The sequence below is a fragment of the Haplochromis burtoni genome, unplaced genomic scaffold (assembly GCF_018398535.1).
Source record: "Haplochromis burtoni strain Fernald_Lab_line unplaced genomic scaffold, NCSU_Asbu1 Contig_10, whole genome shotgun sequence".
In the NCBI taxonomy this organism is placed as follows: domain Eukaryota; kingdom Metazoa; phylum Chordata; class Actinopteri; order Cichliformes; family Cichlidae; genus Haplochromis; species Haplochromis burtoni.
In genome coordinates, this window is record NW_024582371.1 from 1,718,501 (window position 1) to 1,733,811 (window position 15,311).

A 15,311-nucleotide genomic window follows, 5' to 3' on the forward strand; every position below is an offset into this window, starting at 1 on the left:
ACTCCTATGAAGATGAGATCAAAGATTAAGCTTTTTTTATTTGGGTATTTCTATACTGACTAGGCACTGTGTGATTCATCCACCACTTCTGAAGATAACTGTGGAAGAATCAAAGGCGTTATTCAGGGATTTTAGGCCACGGATGTGTGTACCTCATAAATAGGAGGAAATCTTAAAATGATTTTTATTATTCTCTCTCTCTCTCTCTCTCTCTCTCTCTCTATATATATATATATATATATATATATATGACACGCGCACACACACACACGTATCTATCTATATATATCTATATATAGATAGATACGTGTGTGTGTGTTTATGTTACTTTTAGCCAAGCCCACTACTTTTTATGTTTCCCGGTGTTGCGTGGACATGGTTTTGACTAAATTTACAGTATTTCATTTTGAGATATAAATACCTCTTACGGATGTGGTGAGATGACTGATTTGGGACAGTTTGCCTTTTTATACTGTAAATATGGACTACATGCTAAAAGAAACTCCTTGTTGGGAAGAGCAGAGTTTTTAAAAACTTATTATGGGGAATAAAGTATGCAACTTTGGGCTTACCTCTGACCTCTAAACCAGCTATATATATATAATTAGCATGCTCTTTATTGCCTTTTTTCTCTATTGTACCTCTTTTCTCTACTAGTAGATACAACTCTGCAACCCCGCCCGGTGGCTACTCGGCAGTATTACACCCTGCCTAACAATGGGGCAGCTGTTGAGAGAAGAACGTCTGCTCCCCCAGTCAGTATCAACATGGAGTCACCTCGCTTTCACCCACATGCTAAAGGCAAGAACATCAGGCTGGATGGGCAGCTTCGGCGTGCCACCCGTAAGAACAGTTTCTGCAACGGCATCACTTTCAGCCATCGGCCTGTGCACCTTTATGAAAAGGTTTGTTTACTTTCCTTAATTAGTTTTGAGACTTTTTAAGGAGGTATTCATTTAAAGAATCAAAGTAAAAGGTTATTTCACTGTGTCATTCAGGTGCGTCTTCGCTTGACTGGTGTGCACACTGGATGGAGTGGAGCTTTACGTTTTGGTTTTACTAGCTTGGATCCCAGTGAATTAGCTGCTGCTGATATCCCCAAGTATGCTTGCCCAGACCTGGTGACTCGGCCCGGTTACTGGGCCAAGGCTCTGCCCGAGAGACTGGCCCTGAAGGACAACATTTTGGCTTTCTGGGCTGATCGCCATGGAAGAGTTTTCTATAGCATCAACGAAGGCGAGCCCATCCTCTTTCACTGTGGACTCAGCATCGGCTGTCCACTGTGGGCCATCATAGATATCTACGGCATCACTCAGGAGGTCACACTGCTTGGTAAGCATCTTCTTATGTTGTATTCTCACCCTAATCAAATGCTTATGTTTTCTGTTGGGACTGCAGCTGAGTGAGGCGAGCCGCGAACTTTTTGGAAAAGGATGAAAATAACTTTACTCAGCTTCATCAGTCAGCTAGAACGCTTTAACTGCAGTGACATATTTTTATGGTTTTAACACATTCACAGCAAATTCAAGCAGCTTCTTGGGAGTTCTACAAAGCCCTGCAGCACCACAGGATGAGTTTGTAGGAGTAGTCAGTTTGTAGTGAGTAGTCGGTTCAGCCTGAGCACTTCAAACCACTCTTCTTCTCCTCCTTTCAAACTTTCTTACTATCAGTTTCCTGCACTTTATTACATTCTCCCTTGACTCTGCCATCATTCCCATCACCCTTTCCCCTGCGCTTCCCTCTCATATGTACTGGGTGTGTTTATCTTCAGTCTGACAGGAGCTCTGGCCTTGTTTGGTCAAGTCGGCAGATCCCAGGAGCTTTGGTAAGGGGCCAGTGTGCTCAACTGTTCCTGCATCACTAGAAATAGTAATAAAGGAATGCATCATAAGTCAAAGGAGGACTACTAGTGGCAGACTTGTTTATATCAGTCTCTAAAACAGACAATTTCAGCTGTGCTATGGATTCTCTGCATGGACTGCGGCCGTTTAGAGAGCACACAATGGCAAAGAAAGGAAATGAAATAGGGAGGCAAATAAAATATTGAATGACACACGAGCTCAGGACCAACAGAGCTTATTTGTTCTGAGAGGGAAGGTTTATTTAATGGCACAACAAACATCATAACAAGAGCGGCGTATGAAGGGCTCTAAGCACAGATGCTTAGTCTAGCTCTCTTTGGAGTGTCCGTCAAGAGGATTTATCAGAAAGGATGTCAGCAAACTGTTGTTGCTTACTGTGTGAAAGTCATGTTTGATTTCTTATTTCAAAGCTGCTTGCTGTCAGCAACGGTAAGAATAAGCATTAAATACCACCACGGATAGACAGAAGTGCTTTTGCAGAAATGTCATAGATGCCAAGATGTCTTTTTTTCTCTGTCTTTTTTTAACACAACGCTCAAGGTGAGAATTGCTTTACACTGCTAAAAAATACAGGAAATCCTCAAAAACCTTAATGTACTACTTTTCATAGTTGTTTATTAATGAGCAATGTGTCTGAAACAGGTCCATTTATTTGTTATTATTTTTTGTTTGTTCTCTTTATAGCTAAAAAATCCCAATTATTGCATGATTTCGAAATATTAAATCTAATTATTTTCTGTTGTTTTATTTTGAAGCATTTATTGCTTGAAAGAAAACAACTGAAAAAGTCAAACTTGTATTAAGGGCCTTGTTACCATTGTTTTCCTATAAGAATTCCCACAGTATGTGATAATCAGATCAATTATTGGGTACTTACCTCACCAAAAAAAAACAACAACAACAACTAAAAAAGCACATTGCAAAGACATCAAAGAGTCTGCAGCAACACAAATAGGATCCCAGGGCTTACTGCTTTCATGTCATAGTTTTACTATGAAAAGGCATTCCTAGAACAAAGAGAAAAGGAACACCAAGAAAGGAAGTGACCTGAGCTTATCTGGGAAGAATCATGTAATTCTATGTCCAAGTCACGTACTTGCTTTTCCATATTTTCCACCACAGACAGCACGTTTGCTGAGAGTGTGGGATCCAGCTGCCTGAGTGCGGCCCGTCTGAGTGCCTATCTCCCCCAGAGTAGCCACGACTCAGCCAATTACAGCAACAATCAGTTGGAAAACAACCAGGCGGCTGCTGCCAAGATGGCCAACCTCCAGCTCAATAACTACACTCAGCTCATCCCCTGCTGCTCCTCCACCTCTTCCTCCTCCACATCATCCTCATCTGCTTCCACTGGATTCATTGTCCCAAGGGTGGTCCGGGGTCTCTCTTCTCCTCTGGACAATGATTTGCACTTTCACCTCATCCGTGGCTCTGATGTAATACTCTCTGCAGACCGTTCAGCTGCTTGCATTCATTTTCTGGACAGCAGTCGGACTCTGGTGTTCACTGACAGGCCCTTTCACGTGGGTGAGACTTTGTACGTGGAGGTTGGCCACCTGGGCCTGCCATACTTTGGGGCGTTGTCATTTGGTTTAACATCCTGCGACCCAGCTAGTCTAGATGCTGGGGACCTTCCAGCAGACCCTGAAGTTCTTCTGGACCGCAAAGAGTATTGGGTGGTGCACCGGGTCTTCCCGATGCCTTGCTCTGGAGACGTGCTCAGCTTCAGTCTGCTGCCCAGTGGAGAGGTGCACCACGGGGTGAACGGAGTGGGACGTGGCAGGCTGATCTGTGTGGACTCCTCTCAGGTCCTGTGGGCCTTTTTCACCCTGCATGGGGCTGTTAACAGACTCAGGATACTTGGTACGTGTATTTAAAGCAGCACACAATCGATATCAAGAATCAAACCCCGATATTTATTATTCCTTTTTCACTGTAATTCCCAATGTCCTTGAATTTTATTAAGGTAATTAGTCCAATTAGATCAGAAGGAAAACCAGAAAGAAAAACAAAAAGTACTAAATATAAAAGTTACAGGTCTTAGGTAATATCACTGCATTACATAAAACAGATTGCAGTGTTTCGTAATGTGCCTCAATTGATGTCACTTGAGTCAGTGTCATTCAAGGCTAAGGACTACTAGCATGCAGATGAAATAAATATCTAAGGGTAAGGAGTTTGAAAGAAGTTGCCAGACCTCTGTAGCTTACTCCTCATCTCTTTGAGGCTGCCAGTTTCAGACTACATTACCATAGACTGTAGGGACTTGCCCACCACAACTTTACCAGTTTGTTTGCCAGCATGCATTTGCAGCCCTGACTTTAGCAGTACCCAGGGTTAGACGAAATACATTATTTTAAGTTAGAAGTTATCAGCTAATATTAGCAAGCTTGGTGAGCAAGGTATACGTCTATGGTATCCATATGTCTATGGATCTTAACAACAGTCACCTTAAGGCACTATTGTAAGGTAAAGACCCTACAATATTAGAGGCAGAATTCTAATAATCAGTCGGCTGTTGGCAACAGTGGGAAGGAAAAAACTCTCTTTTGACAGGAAGAACCAAGCTTAGGGAGTGGCAGCTATCTGCCATGCCCCGTTGGGGTTGAGTTGAAAGAAAAAAAAAGACAGCATAGGGAGACAGGACTAAAAACACACTTTGGAGAGAGAAGACAAGATTTAATGTCATACAGCACTGGTGTATAAACACATGGGAAGTGGAGGAGAATAGCTCCAACATCCTGAGCTTATAGCAGCATAACTAAGGGATGATTCAGAGTCACCTGATTCAGCCCAAACTCAAAGCTTTATTATAAACGAAAGCTTTAAGCCTAATCTTAAAACTGCCTGTTGCCTGAGTCCAAATTAGGAGCTGGTACCACAGGACAGGGGCCTGATAGCTGAAAATGCTGCCTCTTATTCTACTTTTAGAAGCTCTAGGAACCATAAATAAGCCTTCCCTCTGAGAATGAACTGGTCTATTAGGATAAAATGGTATCATGAGGTCTTCAACGTATGATGAGGCCTGATTTTTAAAAGTTTTGTATGTAAGGAGATGAGTTTTAACTTCAGTTCTCAGTTTAGCAAGCGAAGAGAAACCAATATTGGAGAAATATGATCTCTCTTGTAATGAAATATAACAATTCAGCCTTGAAGTAATGAGTGCAAGAATTAGGTTTTTCAGCATCACTCTAAGAGACGGTGTTTCTAATTTTAGAGATATTGTGCATTTGAATGAAAGCAGTCATTTTATTTGTTTAATGCGCACGCAGAAGGACAAAGATGGACTTAATTTTGTCTGAATCTAGGAGAAGAAAATTACATGACATCCAGTCCTTTACGTATTTAAAATGCGCCTGTTGATTAACTAATTTCTTTGATTCGTCATCTGACGTCACACATAAATAAAACCAGGTATCGTCCATTAAGCAAAGAAAATATATACCATATATTCTAATAATATTGCCTCAAGGAAGCACTCATAACATAAAAAGTAGTGGTCCCAGCACACAACCCTGTGGAACTCCATAATTACCTTTGAAGTCTTGTTCACATGCACAAATAACTCCACAGCTGGGCATATTGTCAGTGAGGAATTTGCATTAAAACTGTGTCACAAAACATCAACAGCAACTCCAAAAAATGGTTAAGGCCTCCATTTACAAGTGCAGTGTAGCAGATAGCCACCTACTAAGCTTGTCAGTTTTATATTAGCTGCTACTAGCAAAAGACACATCTATTGTAATCAAAGACAAAAAGACAAGAAGACTCTTTGGTACACTCTAGCTTTGAATTACTTTACCTAAGAATTTTTGGTCTGATTCTTTTATAAACTTGTTTACATTATGTTTAAAAAAACTGCAATAAAGAGAAGGCACAAAAATAACTGAGATATCATGTGATCAAAATTCCTCTTGTTCAGTCATGACTGAGAAGTTGCCTGTTGTTTTCCCACTCAGTAAATAGGTTACGCCTTTAGCCTGGGCATGTGTCATTTCCTGTGTTTTGTTTTTTTGTAAGTGTATTCATTTGGCCTGAGTGGATTTCCAGCTAATCCCCCAACAGCATGCCCTTACTTGTTTCACTGACTCTCAATGTTTAAAGTTTAAAAAGGAAACAACTTTTAAAGTCACATGTCTCTTGAAACAAGCAGACTAATGAACAAATCCATGCAGAGAGGGAAGTGAATCTAAGTCTATAGTTCCTGCCCTATAATCTCCAAACAAAATGAGTGTGGGAGAGTAAAAAAAAACAAACTATGTGATACCTTCTTCTGTGCACAGTGATACTGTCTGTGGCATGCAGTTCTGTATATGTGGAGACAAGCTTATGTAATGTACAGAACAAGAGTGGCATCAATCTTCATATTCATCTCTTTGACACAAAATAAATGAGCATATTTCCGTAAAATGTTTTGCTTTAGTACTAAAATAATGAAAGTCTATTCTACCCCCTACAATTCATTTTTTCCCAGGCTGAAGGAATTTGAAGGCATTTGAATAGTTTACGTCTATGTGAGCTTGTTCAGCCTTGAGCTGTGACCTCTCTTTCCTAGTCTCATTTTTAACGGTTTCTGATCCCCCGATTTTCTCCTAAAAGAAAAAGTAAAATCAGTCCACAAAGGACACGTGCATATCTAATCTGACTGGTTAGACATGGTCAGAATAAATCCCAAATCTCTAGTGTTACTGTCAAACATTTCAAGGGCACATTGCCCCAGAACATACCAGCTACACAGCTCACCTTTAAAAGCCACTACATTATATGGAGTTTGTTCATGTGTATTTATATTTGCGACACAGGAACATTGCAGTCCAGTCCTCCTTCTACATCCCCCACCACTTCACAGAGCAGCAGCCCAGATGACAGTGACTCAGACCTGGCATTCAGTGTCAACAGATCCTCCTCTGCCTCTGAATCCTCTCTGGGTAAGTTGCCAAATGTTGACAACATACCCAAGGCTACAATGTATATAGAAGCCCTCTCAAGATCACTGTAATAAGGGTTTGTGTGGGTTCTTGTATTATGTATGACCAACAATCAGTTGATTAAGCCCCAGTAAACTCTGCTGCTGTATTAAGCATTGATAATTTAGCAAATATTTAGGTCTCAGATTAAGACTGGCTCATAAATTAAAAAGGCATGTAAAAGTAGACATAAAACGAACTCATTCACAAATGAATAAAAGCAGTAGTAGTGCTGATCTGAACCTGGAATTTTCTTCCTATAACAACATGACCTAAAGGTATCTGTCTGCATGCACCCGTGTCTGCTCTTTTTTAAAAATACCCACATATGTTTTCTTGCTTTTTTCTCCAGTGACTGCTCCCAGCTCGCCTCTCAGTCCTCCCACCTCTCCGGCTCTCACTGCCTCAGAACTGCCCTCTGCAGGAAAAAACGGAGAATGCACCGTTTGCTTTGACCAAGAGGTCGACACAGTTATCTACACCTGCGGACACATGTGCCTGTGCAACGACTGCGGGCTCAAGTTGAAAAGACAGATTAATGCCTGCTGTCCGATATGCCGGAGGCCTATCAAAGATGTTATCAAAACATATCGGCCGTGATGGCTCAAAAGTTCAAACAGGTGAGGTGACTTCCGCTGTGGGATACCACCTGTTGCTCCTTCTCAGGCTTTGCTGTACACGTGTACATGGATCTTGATCCCAACTGGAGATTAGCCACACTAGGACATAACTGTGCCTATCAGATTTTATACCTTGAGACAGACTGAACTGTGTTGAGGCTCATTTTTAATACACAGTATCCATACATGAGCACCGGGTTCTGGCTATGAAAGAAGAGATGAAACCCGTGCTCCCGTTTTGTATTTCCCATGTGATGTTACATCTATTCGTTGAGCAGAAAAAGCCTCTCCTGAATATCTCGTTTGTCATCGTCATCGTCCTAGAATTATGTGTGCTTTAGCAGAATATGCGGACCATCATCTATGACTTCTAGTGCCTTAGATTTTTGTCACATAATGTGTCCAAGTAATTATACTAACAATCCTAGCCATATTTCCAATGTACAGTACTAAAAGTTTGTGGTGGGAAAGGGCACAGAATTTATGCAATAAAAGTTGTAGTAGTAGGTAGAAAGAAGGTTCTAGTATATATGAGTGTGTTGGATTTGAATGTTTGAAAAGTGTAATAGAAAGGACCCGGCTTTGCACAACGTGAGATTAATAAAATGATTTAAGTGTGTTTAAGTGTGTCGCCTTCCTTATTAACACTTATACAGAACTTTAAAAAGCACCCATGATCTGATGAAGTTGTGTAATCAGAGTTCAGTTTGTAGAAATGTAGTTTTGTATAGCATTACATTATACTTTTTATTGTTTAATATTGCAGAAACGTTTATAGCATATAGAATTTTTTATGATTTTACAAATTGTTGTACAAAAGGTCTTGAGACACCCCTAATTTCTTTATATTTTGCTAGGAAAATGGGAAGTAGGTGCAGTCATTTATTGCTATAAATCTATTGATTTAAACATGCATGGCAACACAGTACAGAAGGCAAAAACAGAGCTTGTACAGTTCTAACAGGCTTGAAAGTTATCATTTGGTGTGACAACCTTTATTCTTAAACCCAGTCTAAACTCTTAGACAAGCTTTCTTGTAATTTCTCTGAGTAGTCTTCATTCCATCAGACCTGTTGCCACCGATATCAGTCCAGTTCTTGTAAACTTGGCATACCTCACCCCTTTCTCCCTGTTTCTCTTCCTTGTGAATGGTTTCTTGACAGCCACCCTTCCACTGTGACCATTTCTGATGAGGCTTCAGTGAACAGTAGATGGATTACTTGGATGGGTCAGCTGGATCTCGCAGGTCCAGCAAATCCAGGCCTTTGCTGGATTTTGCTGTTTTCTTAAAGTCATGACTTTCAGATACTGTTCATCTGCGTAGTTTTTATGTCCGTCACTTCTACTTGTACAGTTTCCTCCAAGTTTTTTTTAATGACACACTGGACACAATGCAGAGATTTGGGAACCACCTTGTTGGTGTAAAAGTACAGTTTTATGTCTGTCAAACTGTCTTTGGCAGTTTTTGTACCTTCAACTAAACAAATTGGAACAAACTGTGTTTTTTGTGACAGACTGTTAACAACAAAGTGCCTGTAGAGCTATCTATCTATCCTGTCCCATCTAGGGTACACCCTGAACAGATCGCTAGGGCCAACCATTCACACTTATAAGCAATTTAGAATTAACCTAACCGCGCTCACCGCATGTCTTGGTAGGAAGCCAGAACCCACGTAAACACAAAAGCATGCACACTCCACACAGAAAGGCCCAGGCCAGATGGTGGATATGAACCCAGGACATTTTTGCTACGAAGCAATAGTGCTAACCACTGCTCTACCGTGCTGCCAAAGGCCAAATTATATTATTTAAAATTGGTTCTTTGAGTGACACAACACTGGTTCATCCATTGAGTTTATTGCATCTTTTTTCATGACTGATCCACAGGTCAGTGTGTGGTGCCTTAAGAAACCAAACCAAACATTCCTCTGAAATGGTCAGGTAGAAGGACTGGACAGAAAACAAGCGAAAAAGGAACCAAAGAAAAACTTTGAAAAACTTCAGAAAGCCTGGAGAACAGCACATGTGTAATGCTGTGGTTATACTGTGGACATGACATCAGTGAGATGCTAATTACTCTCCAGCTCTGTCATGGGTATATAAATATGAACCTTGTTGGTAAGTGGTTAGCCAGAAGCTCTTAGTTTAAAAATCACAAGTTTATGGGTTTATGGTTGTGGGTTTGTTTTGGAGTGGCTGAAAATCAAATGCTGTAAGTTGGGCCAAATGTTCATGATTTTCTCAGAAGTTGCCAGAGAATGTAGTTACAGTCAAGCAGCTCACATCAAATAAAAGCTAATGTTGCTGCAACTATATGTTAACCAGTGATCAAACCAGACAGAGAAGCTATGGTTAGGGTATATTCAAAGTATAAAGGCATTTTAGAATACACAAAATATCTACATTTATAGATAGATAGATAGATAGATAGATAGATAGATAGATAGATAGATAGATAGATAGATAGATAGATAATATGAAACAAGATATATGGAAATAACAATAACTTTAAATATATTTATATATTAGATTCCTCAAAGTATCCACCCTTTGCTTTGTTGACAGTGGTGGAAACCCTCGGCCTTCTCTCAATGAGCTTCATTATGTAGTCACCTGAAATGGTTTTCACTTCACAGGTGTGCCTTGTCAGGGTTCATTTGTGAAATTTCTTGCCTCCTTAATGGGGTTGGGACCATCAGCTGTGTTGTGCAGAAGTCAGGTTGGTACACAGCTCACAGCCCTATTTGACAATTGTAGGATTTATTTTATGGCATGAACCAAACCGCTAAGTAAAGAGAAACGACAGTCCATCATTACTTTAAGAAGTGAAGGTTGGTCAGCCTGGAAAATTGCTAAAACTTTGACTGTGTCCACAAGTGCAGTTGAAAAAACCATCAAGAGCTATGCTGAAATGTGCTCACATGAGGACGGCCCAGGAAAGGAAGACCAAGACACTCTTCAGTTTTGTTTTTGTAGCCATTTCTCCTGTTGCTGGGTTTTAAAAAGTGGGGGTTTTAATTTTTGTGAACAAGACCTTCTCATGACTCATCGAGTGATGCCACTGATCAGCCAATCGGTGGCATGCAGTCTGATGATGTCACACTTTAGTACCTGCCCATATCACTTCGAACCGAGCAGCGGTGAGCAGGTACTAAAAAACTTTCTTGGTACTAGTAGGGTGACTAACGGTCCTCTTTTTTTGCACTTCTTGACTTGTAAAAGCCTATATGACATTTTTTATTTCACCATTCATTAACCGCACAGAGAAGACATCGTTTAAATATGTTAAAGTTTTCTTTAAACAAACAGTTAAAGTTCTTCATGACTGGGCCAAGTGTCCTCTTTTTTGGAAATCAAATATGGTCACCCTAAGTTCTAGGTACTATAACCTAAAGGAAAACCCTAAAAACTGTGGTGAATGGTGCCAAGTCGACCTGAGTCGGTACTAATGGAAAAGGGGCTAAGGAGTCACCTCTGCTGCTAAGGATTAATTCATCACCAACCTCAGAAATCGCAAGTTAACAGCACCTCAGATTAGAGCCTAGATAAATGTCACACAGAGTTCCAGTAGCAGACACATGTATTTGGCCTTTATGGTCAAATAGCTACTAAGAAACCACTACTAAGGAAAAGCAACAAGCAGAAGAGATTTGTTTGGGCCAAGAAACACAAGGAATGGATATTAAACCAGTGCAAATCTGAGCTTTGGTCTGATGAACCCAGATTTGAGATCTTTGGTTCCTCCTGGCGTATCTTTGTGTGACGCAGAAAAGGTGAACGGATGGTCTCTACATGCATGGTTCCCACAGTGAAGCGTGGAGGAGGAGGTGTAAGGGTGTGGGGGTGCTTTGCTGGTGACACTGTTGGGGATTTATTCAAAATTGAAGGCACAGTGAACCAGCATGGCTACCACATCATGCTGCAGCGACATGCCATCCCATCTCATATACTTGGACCATCATTTATTTTTCATCAGGACAATGACCCCCCTCTCTTAATGGTAGTGGGAACCTTTTATTCCAGGCTGAATTTTGGCTTCCTCCTCTATAATGAATGACACTGTAGAATATTAAAATATGTGATGACTTTTACAGTCAAGCAAAACAGACTACCAAAAACTTGCTTTGATCAGACCTGCTGCAGAGCCTGAAGCGTTTTTGGGGATGAAAACAAGTCTGACTCCTGAAAGTCCACAGTGTCAGCTTCTCTGACTTTTATTTGGGGAGTTGATGCCAATATTATTTTGTGTGTCACATTGGCTCCATGGTGCATATTATAGTCACATTCCCTCTCTTTACCCCCCGCAGACCTGACATTTTTATTACATTTTACCTGACCCTACAGCCACTCTCTTATTCTTCCACTTTCAGCTGCTTTTTTTAGGGGTCATCATAGATCCATCCATCCATTCGCTTCCGCTTATCCTTTTCAGGGTCGCGGGGGGTGCTGGAGCCTATCCCAGCTGTCATAGGGCGAGAGGCAGGGTACACCCTGGACAGGTCGCCAGTCTGTCGCAGGGCTAACACACAGGGACAGACAACCATTCACACTCACACCTAGTGGCAATTTGGATTATCCAATTAACCTATCCCCACAAGCTGCATGTCTTTGGACGGTGGGAGGAAGCCGGAGTACCCGGAGAGAACCCACGCAAACACGGGGAGAACATGCAAACTCCACACAGAAAGACCCCGGCCTGATGGTGGAATTGAACTCAGAACCTTCTTGCTGTGCGGCAACAGTGCTAACCACTGTGATCATCATAGATCATCTGCCTTAATCTCATCCTATTTCCAGCATCCTCCTCTGACTCATCAACACTCCGGATGTCTTCCTTCTCTACATACAGGAGTCTTCTCTTTGGCCTTCATGTCCTCCTGGCTGGAAGCTCCATATTTAATGTCAATATTATGTCTCTCAAACTTTGCCTCCAACTGCCCTAGACCTGACCTGTCCCTATGATGTACTCATTTCTAATCTTGTCCATTAGAGGAGGGCGGATTGATAGTATCAATACCAAAGCTGGTACTGGCATGATAGACTTGATAGTTTCTTTCTATCCTCTAGGTTTGGTATCCAAAGTCCTTTAGAGACAGGTACATTTCCAGGTCTAAAAAAAAAAGTCCAAAAAAAGACAGTTTAAAAATACACAAAAAGCAGAACGGTGTGTTTTGTTGTGTTAGCTAATTATTGTGGAAAGTAACATTACAGTTATTTAGTGGTCATTAAAATGTGTTCAGAATTGATGAATTGTCATTAATTTGCAAATAAAAAATGATTATTCATCTCTTAAGTCATGACACATGCTGTCCTCTACATGAGCTGCCTTTATAAGTCAAAAGAATCTGTAGTGTTATGAGCAATACTGGCCCTGTATTTACTTGCTATCTGATTGATATCATAATTTGCAGTATGGCACAGCACTAATAACCCCTTCCAATAAAAACCTTAACATCATCAACTCTGCCACCTCCAGCTCCTCTTTTTCATCACAGCAGGTCTCAGTAAAGTCTTGTAAACCTTCCCTATCGCTCTTGCTGTTCCAGATCACCCCTGACACTTGTTTCCACCTACTCCACCCTGCCTACACTCTCTTCTTCACCTCTCTTGTGCACTGTCTCTAAGTGCAGCAAATATTTAAGTGACCACTGGAGAACATGTTTTTCTTTCTTTCACTTTTAGGGCAATTTTTTCTGCAGTCACACAGATATAGTTCAGGCTTATAACTCAGAGTCTCCATACTGAGACATCATTGTTAATTTCAGCAGCATCATATTGGGAGCTTCTCACGTCAGTGCAAGTGAGACACAAAGCCTCTATGTTTAGGAATTTGAAATACTTTCAGCTATGAATCCTAGATTTATTCACATCTATGGATATAAAGCATTATTAAAATGTTGTCATAAAAGTGGGTAGTATAAATCCCTCCACTGAGTCTGCATTTTTGGTCTGTTTCTTTTAAGTAAATGCTTCACAGTTGGCTTAAAAGCATCACCATTCATACCCGCAACATTCACGCTGATGCAAACTGTCAGTTCAGAAGTACTTTCAGTCTGCCGCTGCATCAAGCTGACACATTCAGTTCAGTGCAAAACTAGCCAGTACAGGCATTGCACAGAAGGTTGATGGTTCAGTAGTGGATATTGGATATACGCTCCAGTTGGACTGAGAAAGAGGCCTCGGCCTTACTGAGATTGCAATGTTTCCAAGTGCACCTTGGGTCCAATCTTGTCCCCATCCACCCCAAGTGGAAACTCCTTTTGTGTTACTGACTCAGATGCTGAACACCTCATCTGCTTGTCGCTTCAGGAATTTCACTTATAGGAAAGGGTTTAAAAAAGACTGACAATCTGTTCAACCCTTACTGACTGACATTTCTCAGGTGTGGAGATGCTGTGATTTTATATCTGCGTAGATCTCTCTCGCCTTCTCGCTGAGAGTGCGTGGGTGTTTGTGTGTCTGATGCTGAAGCAGGTGGGGCGCTGTGATTGTTCCATTTTGAAGAGCTAGCTGCCTGTGGATTGAAGAAATGTAGGACAGCAGCCTTTTTAACTCAAGCTGACTTCCACCGCAGCCCCTCTCCTCATCCCTGCCACTCCCACCATTAAGCCAGCAGTTAGTTGAGTTCACTGTCATGAGAGATTTTCTGTCACGAGCAGGGAAACTATGCAAAATGTGGATTTGATTGGTAGTCGAGACTTTAGCTTTGTGTAGCATTACACTGTAAATACAGAGCATCTCATAGTGGTTTAGCAGAGGTGAGAAGTTTTTTTTGGTTGAGGAACTTGGCTTATAAAGTTTTTTTGTTTGTTTGTTGTCCTTTTACTGTTCAGTAGGTTTGTAGCTGCTGAGTGAACTTTTGTGCTGTTTTGGGCATTGCTCATAAATCCATCACTTTGAACTCTGATTCGCATCTGGCAGCAGATTGGGGACATGTGCGGCGAGTCACACAGCATTTTATATGAGCTATACGGTTTTCCCCAGGCCAGTCACGTAGCAATGACATATCTGAGGTCTTTTTTTCGATATGGTTTTGAGAAGGAAGCGACACACCTTGAATAAGAATGAGCTGAGGAGAGTGAGGGGAGCTCCACAGCCAAAAGCTACTGATTAGTTTAATTATAATCTTGAGGTGGGACAGACTGTTCTGTGATAAAAACATTTGGTGCAGCAGGTCTCTGTGTGTGCATGAACTAAATGCCTCTGCTACTGGTTTTGTAGAGGACCAATAGCGGTGCCAGAATTTGTAAGAGGGCTTCCAGTGCTTAGTTAGGCAGTAAAATGCATCAGCGTAAACAATAACACAGGTTTAAAAGCAAAATAATACAATGCAAGTGGGAAATATGAAAAACATGACATCATGTATATTTCCTTAGCTGGAAAAAACAAGAAGAGTTGCCATTGTGTGGTCAGCGTATGGTCAGGACAGAGCTCAGCCTCAGCTGCTCAAACCTCCACTCTGCACCCTCTGGCATCCTGTGATCACCTCATGCGTACAGACAGACTGATCGCAAACTGCACCCGTTCTCTTCACATCTAAAGGGACACAAATTCAAGTGCACTGCAGGGGAAATGTGACCAAATGTGAGACTTTGTATACATTATACATATTCATTCCACTTTTATGATACTCTTCAGAACATTCTATAGAGCTCTTAGACTATAACATAGGTAGGCTACGTCAATGCACAAATGGATGTCACAAATCGATTTGGGCAACTAAGGGCTGCATGCATATATATATATATATATATATATATATATATATATATATTAGATATATATTATATATATATAATAATATATTAAGTATATTATATATATATATATATATGGAAATCATTAGCTTCTGTTTCTCTGTA

At 41.0% G+C, this 15,311-nt stretch overlaps 1 protein-coding gene across 4 annotated transcripts in view; it reads left to right on the forward strand.

The window, feature by feature from the left end:
- Positions 1-8,068, forward strand: part of neurl1b (neuralized E3 ubiquitin protein ligase 1B) — a 29,192-nt gene extending 21,124 nt beyond the window's left edge. For 2 of the 4 annotated variants that reach the window (XM_005927917.3, XM_005927919.3), the window contains exons 2-6: positions 658-905; positions 999-1,332; positions 2,985-3,725; positions 6,665-6,790; positions 7,182-8,068. In XM_005927917.3, coding sequence (XP_005927979.1) covers positions 658-905; positions 999-1,332; positions 2,985-3,725; positions 6,665-6,790; positions 7,182-7,429 — 1,697 coding nt within the window. In that variant the 3' untranslated portion in view covers positions 7,430-8,068. The remainder of the gene's footprint in view (positions 1-657; positions 906-998; positions 1,333-2,984; positions 3,726-6,664; positions 6,791-7,181) is intronic. The other 2 variants (XM_005927918.3, XM_005927920.3) reach the window with 1 other exon arrangement.
- Positions 8,069-15,311: the final 7,243 nt, after the last annotated feature.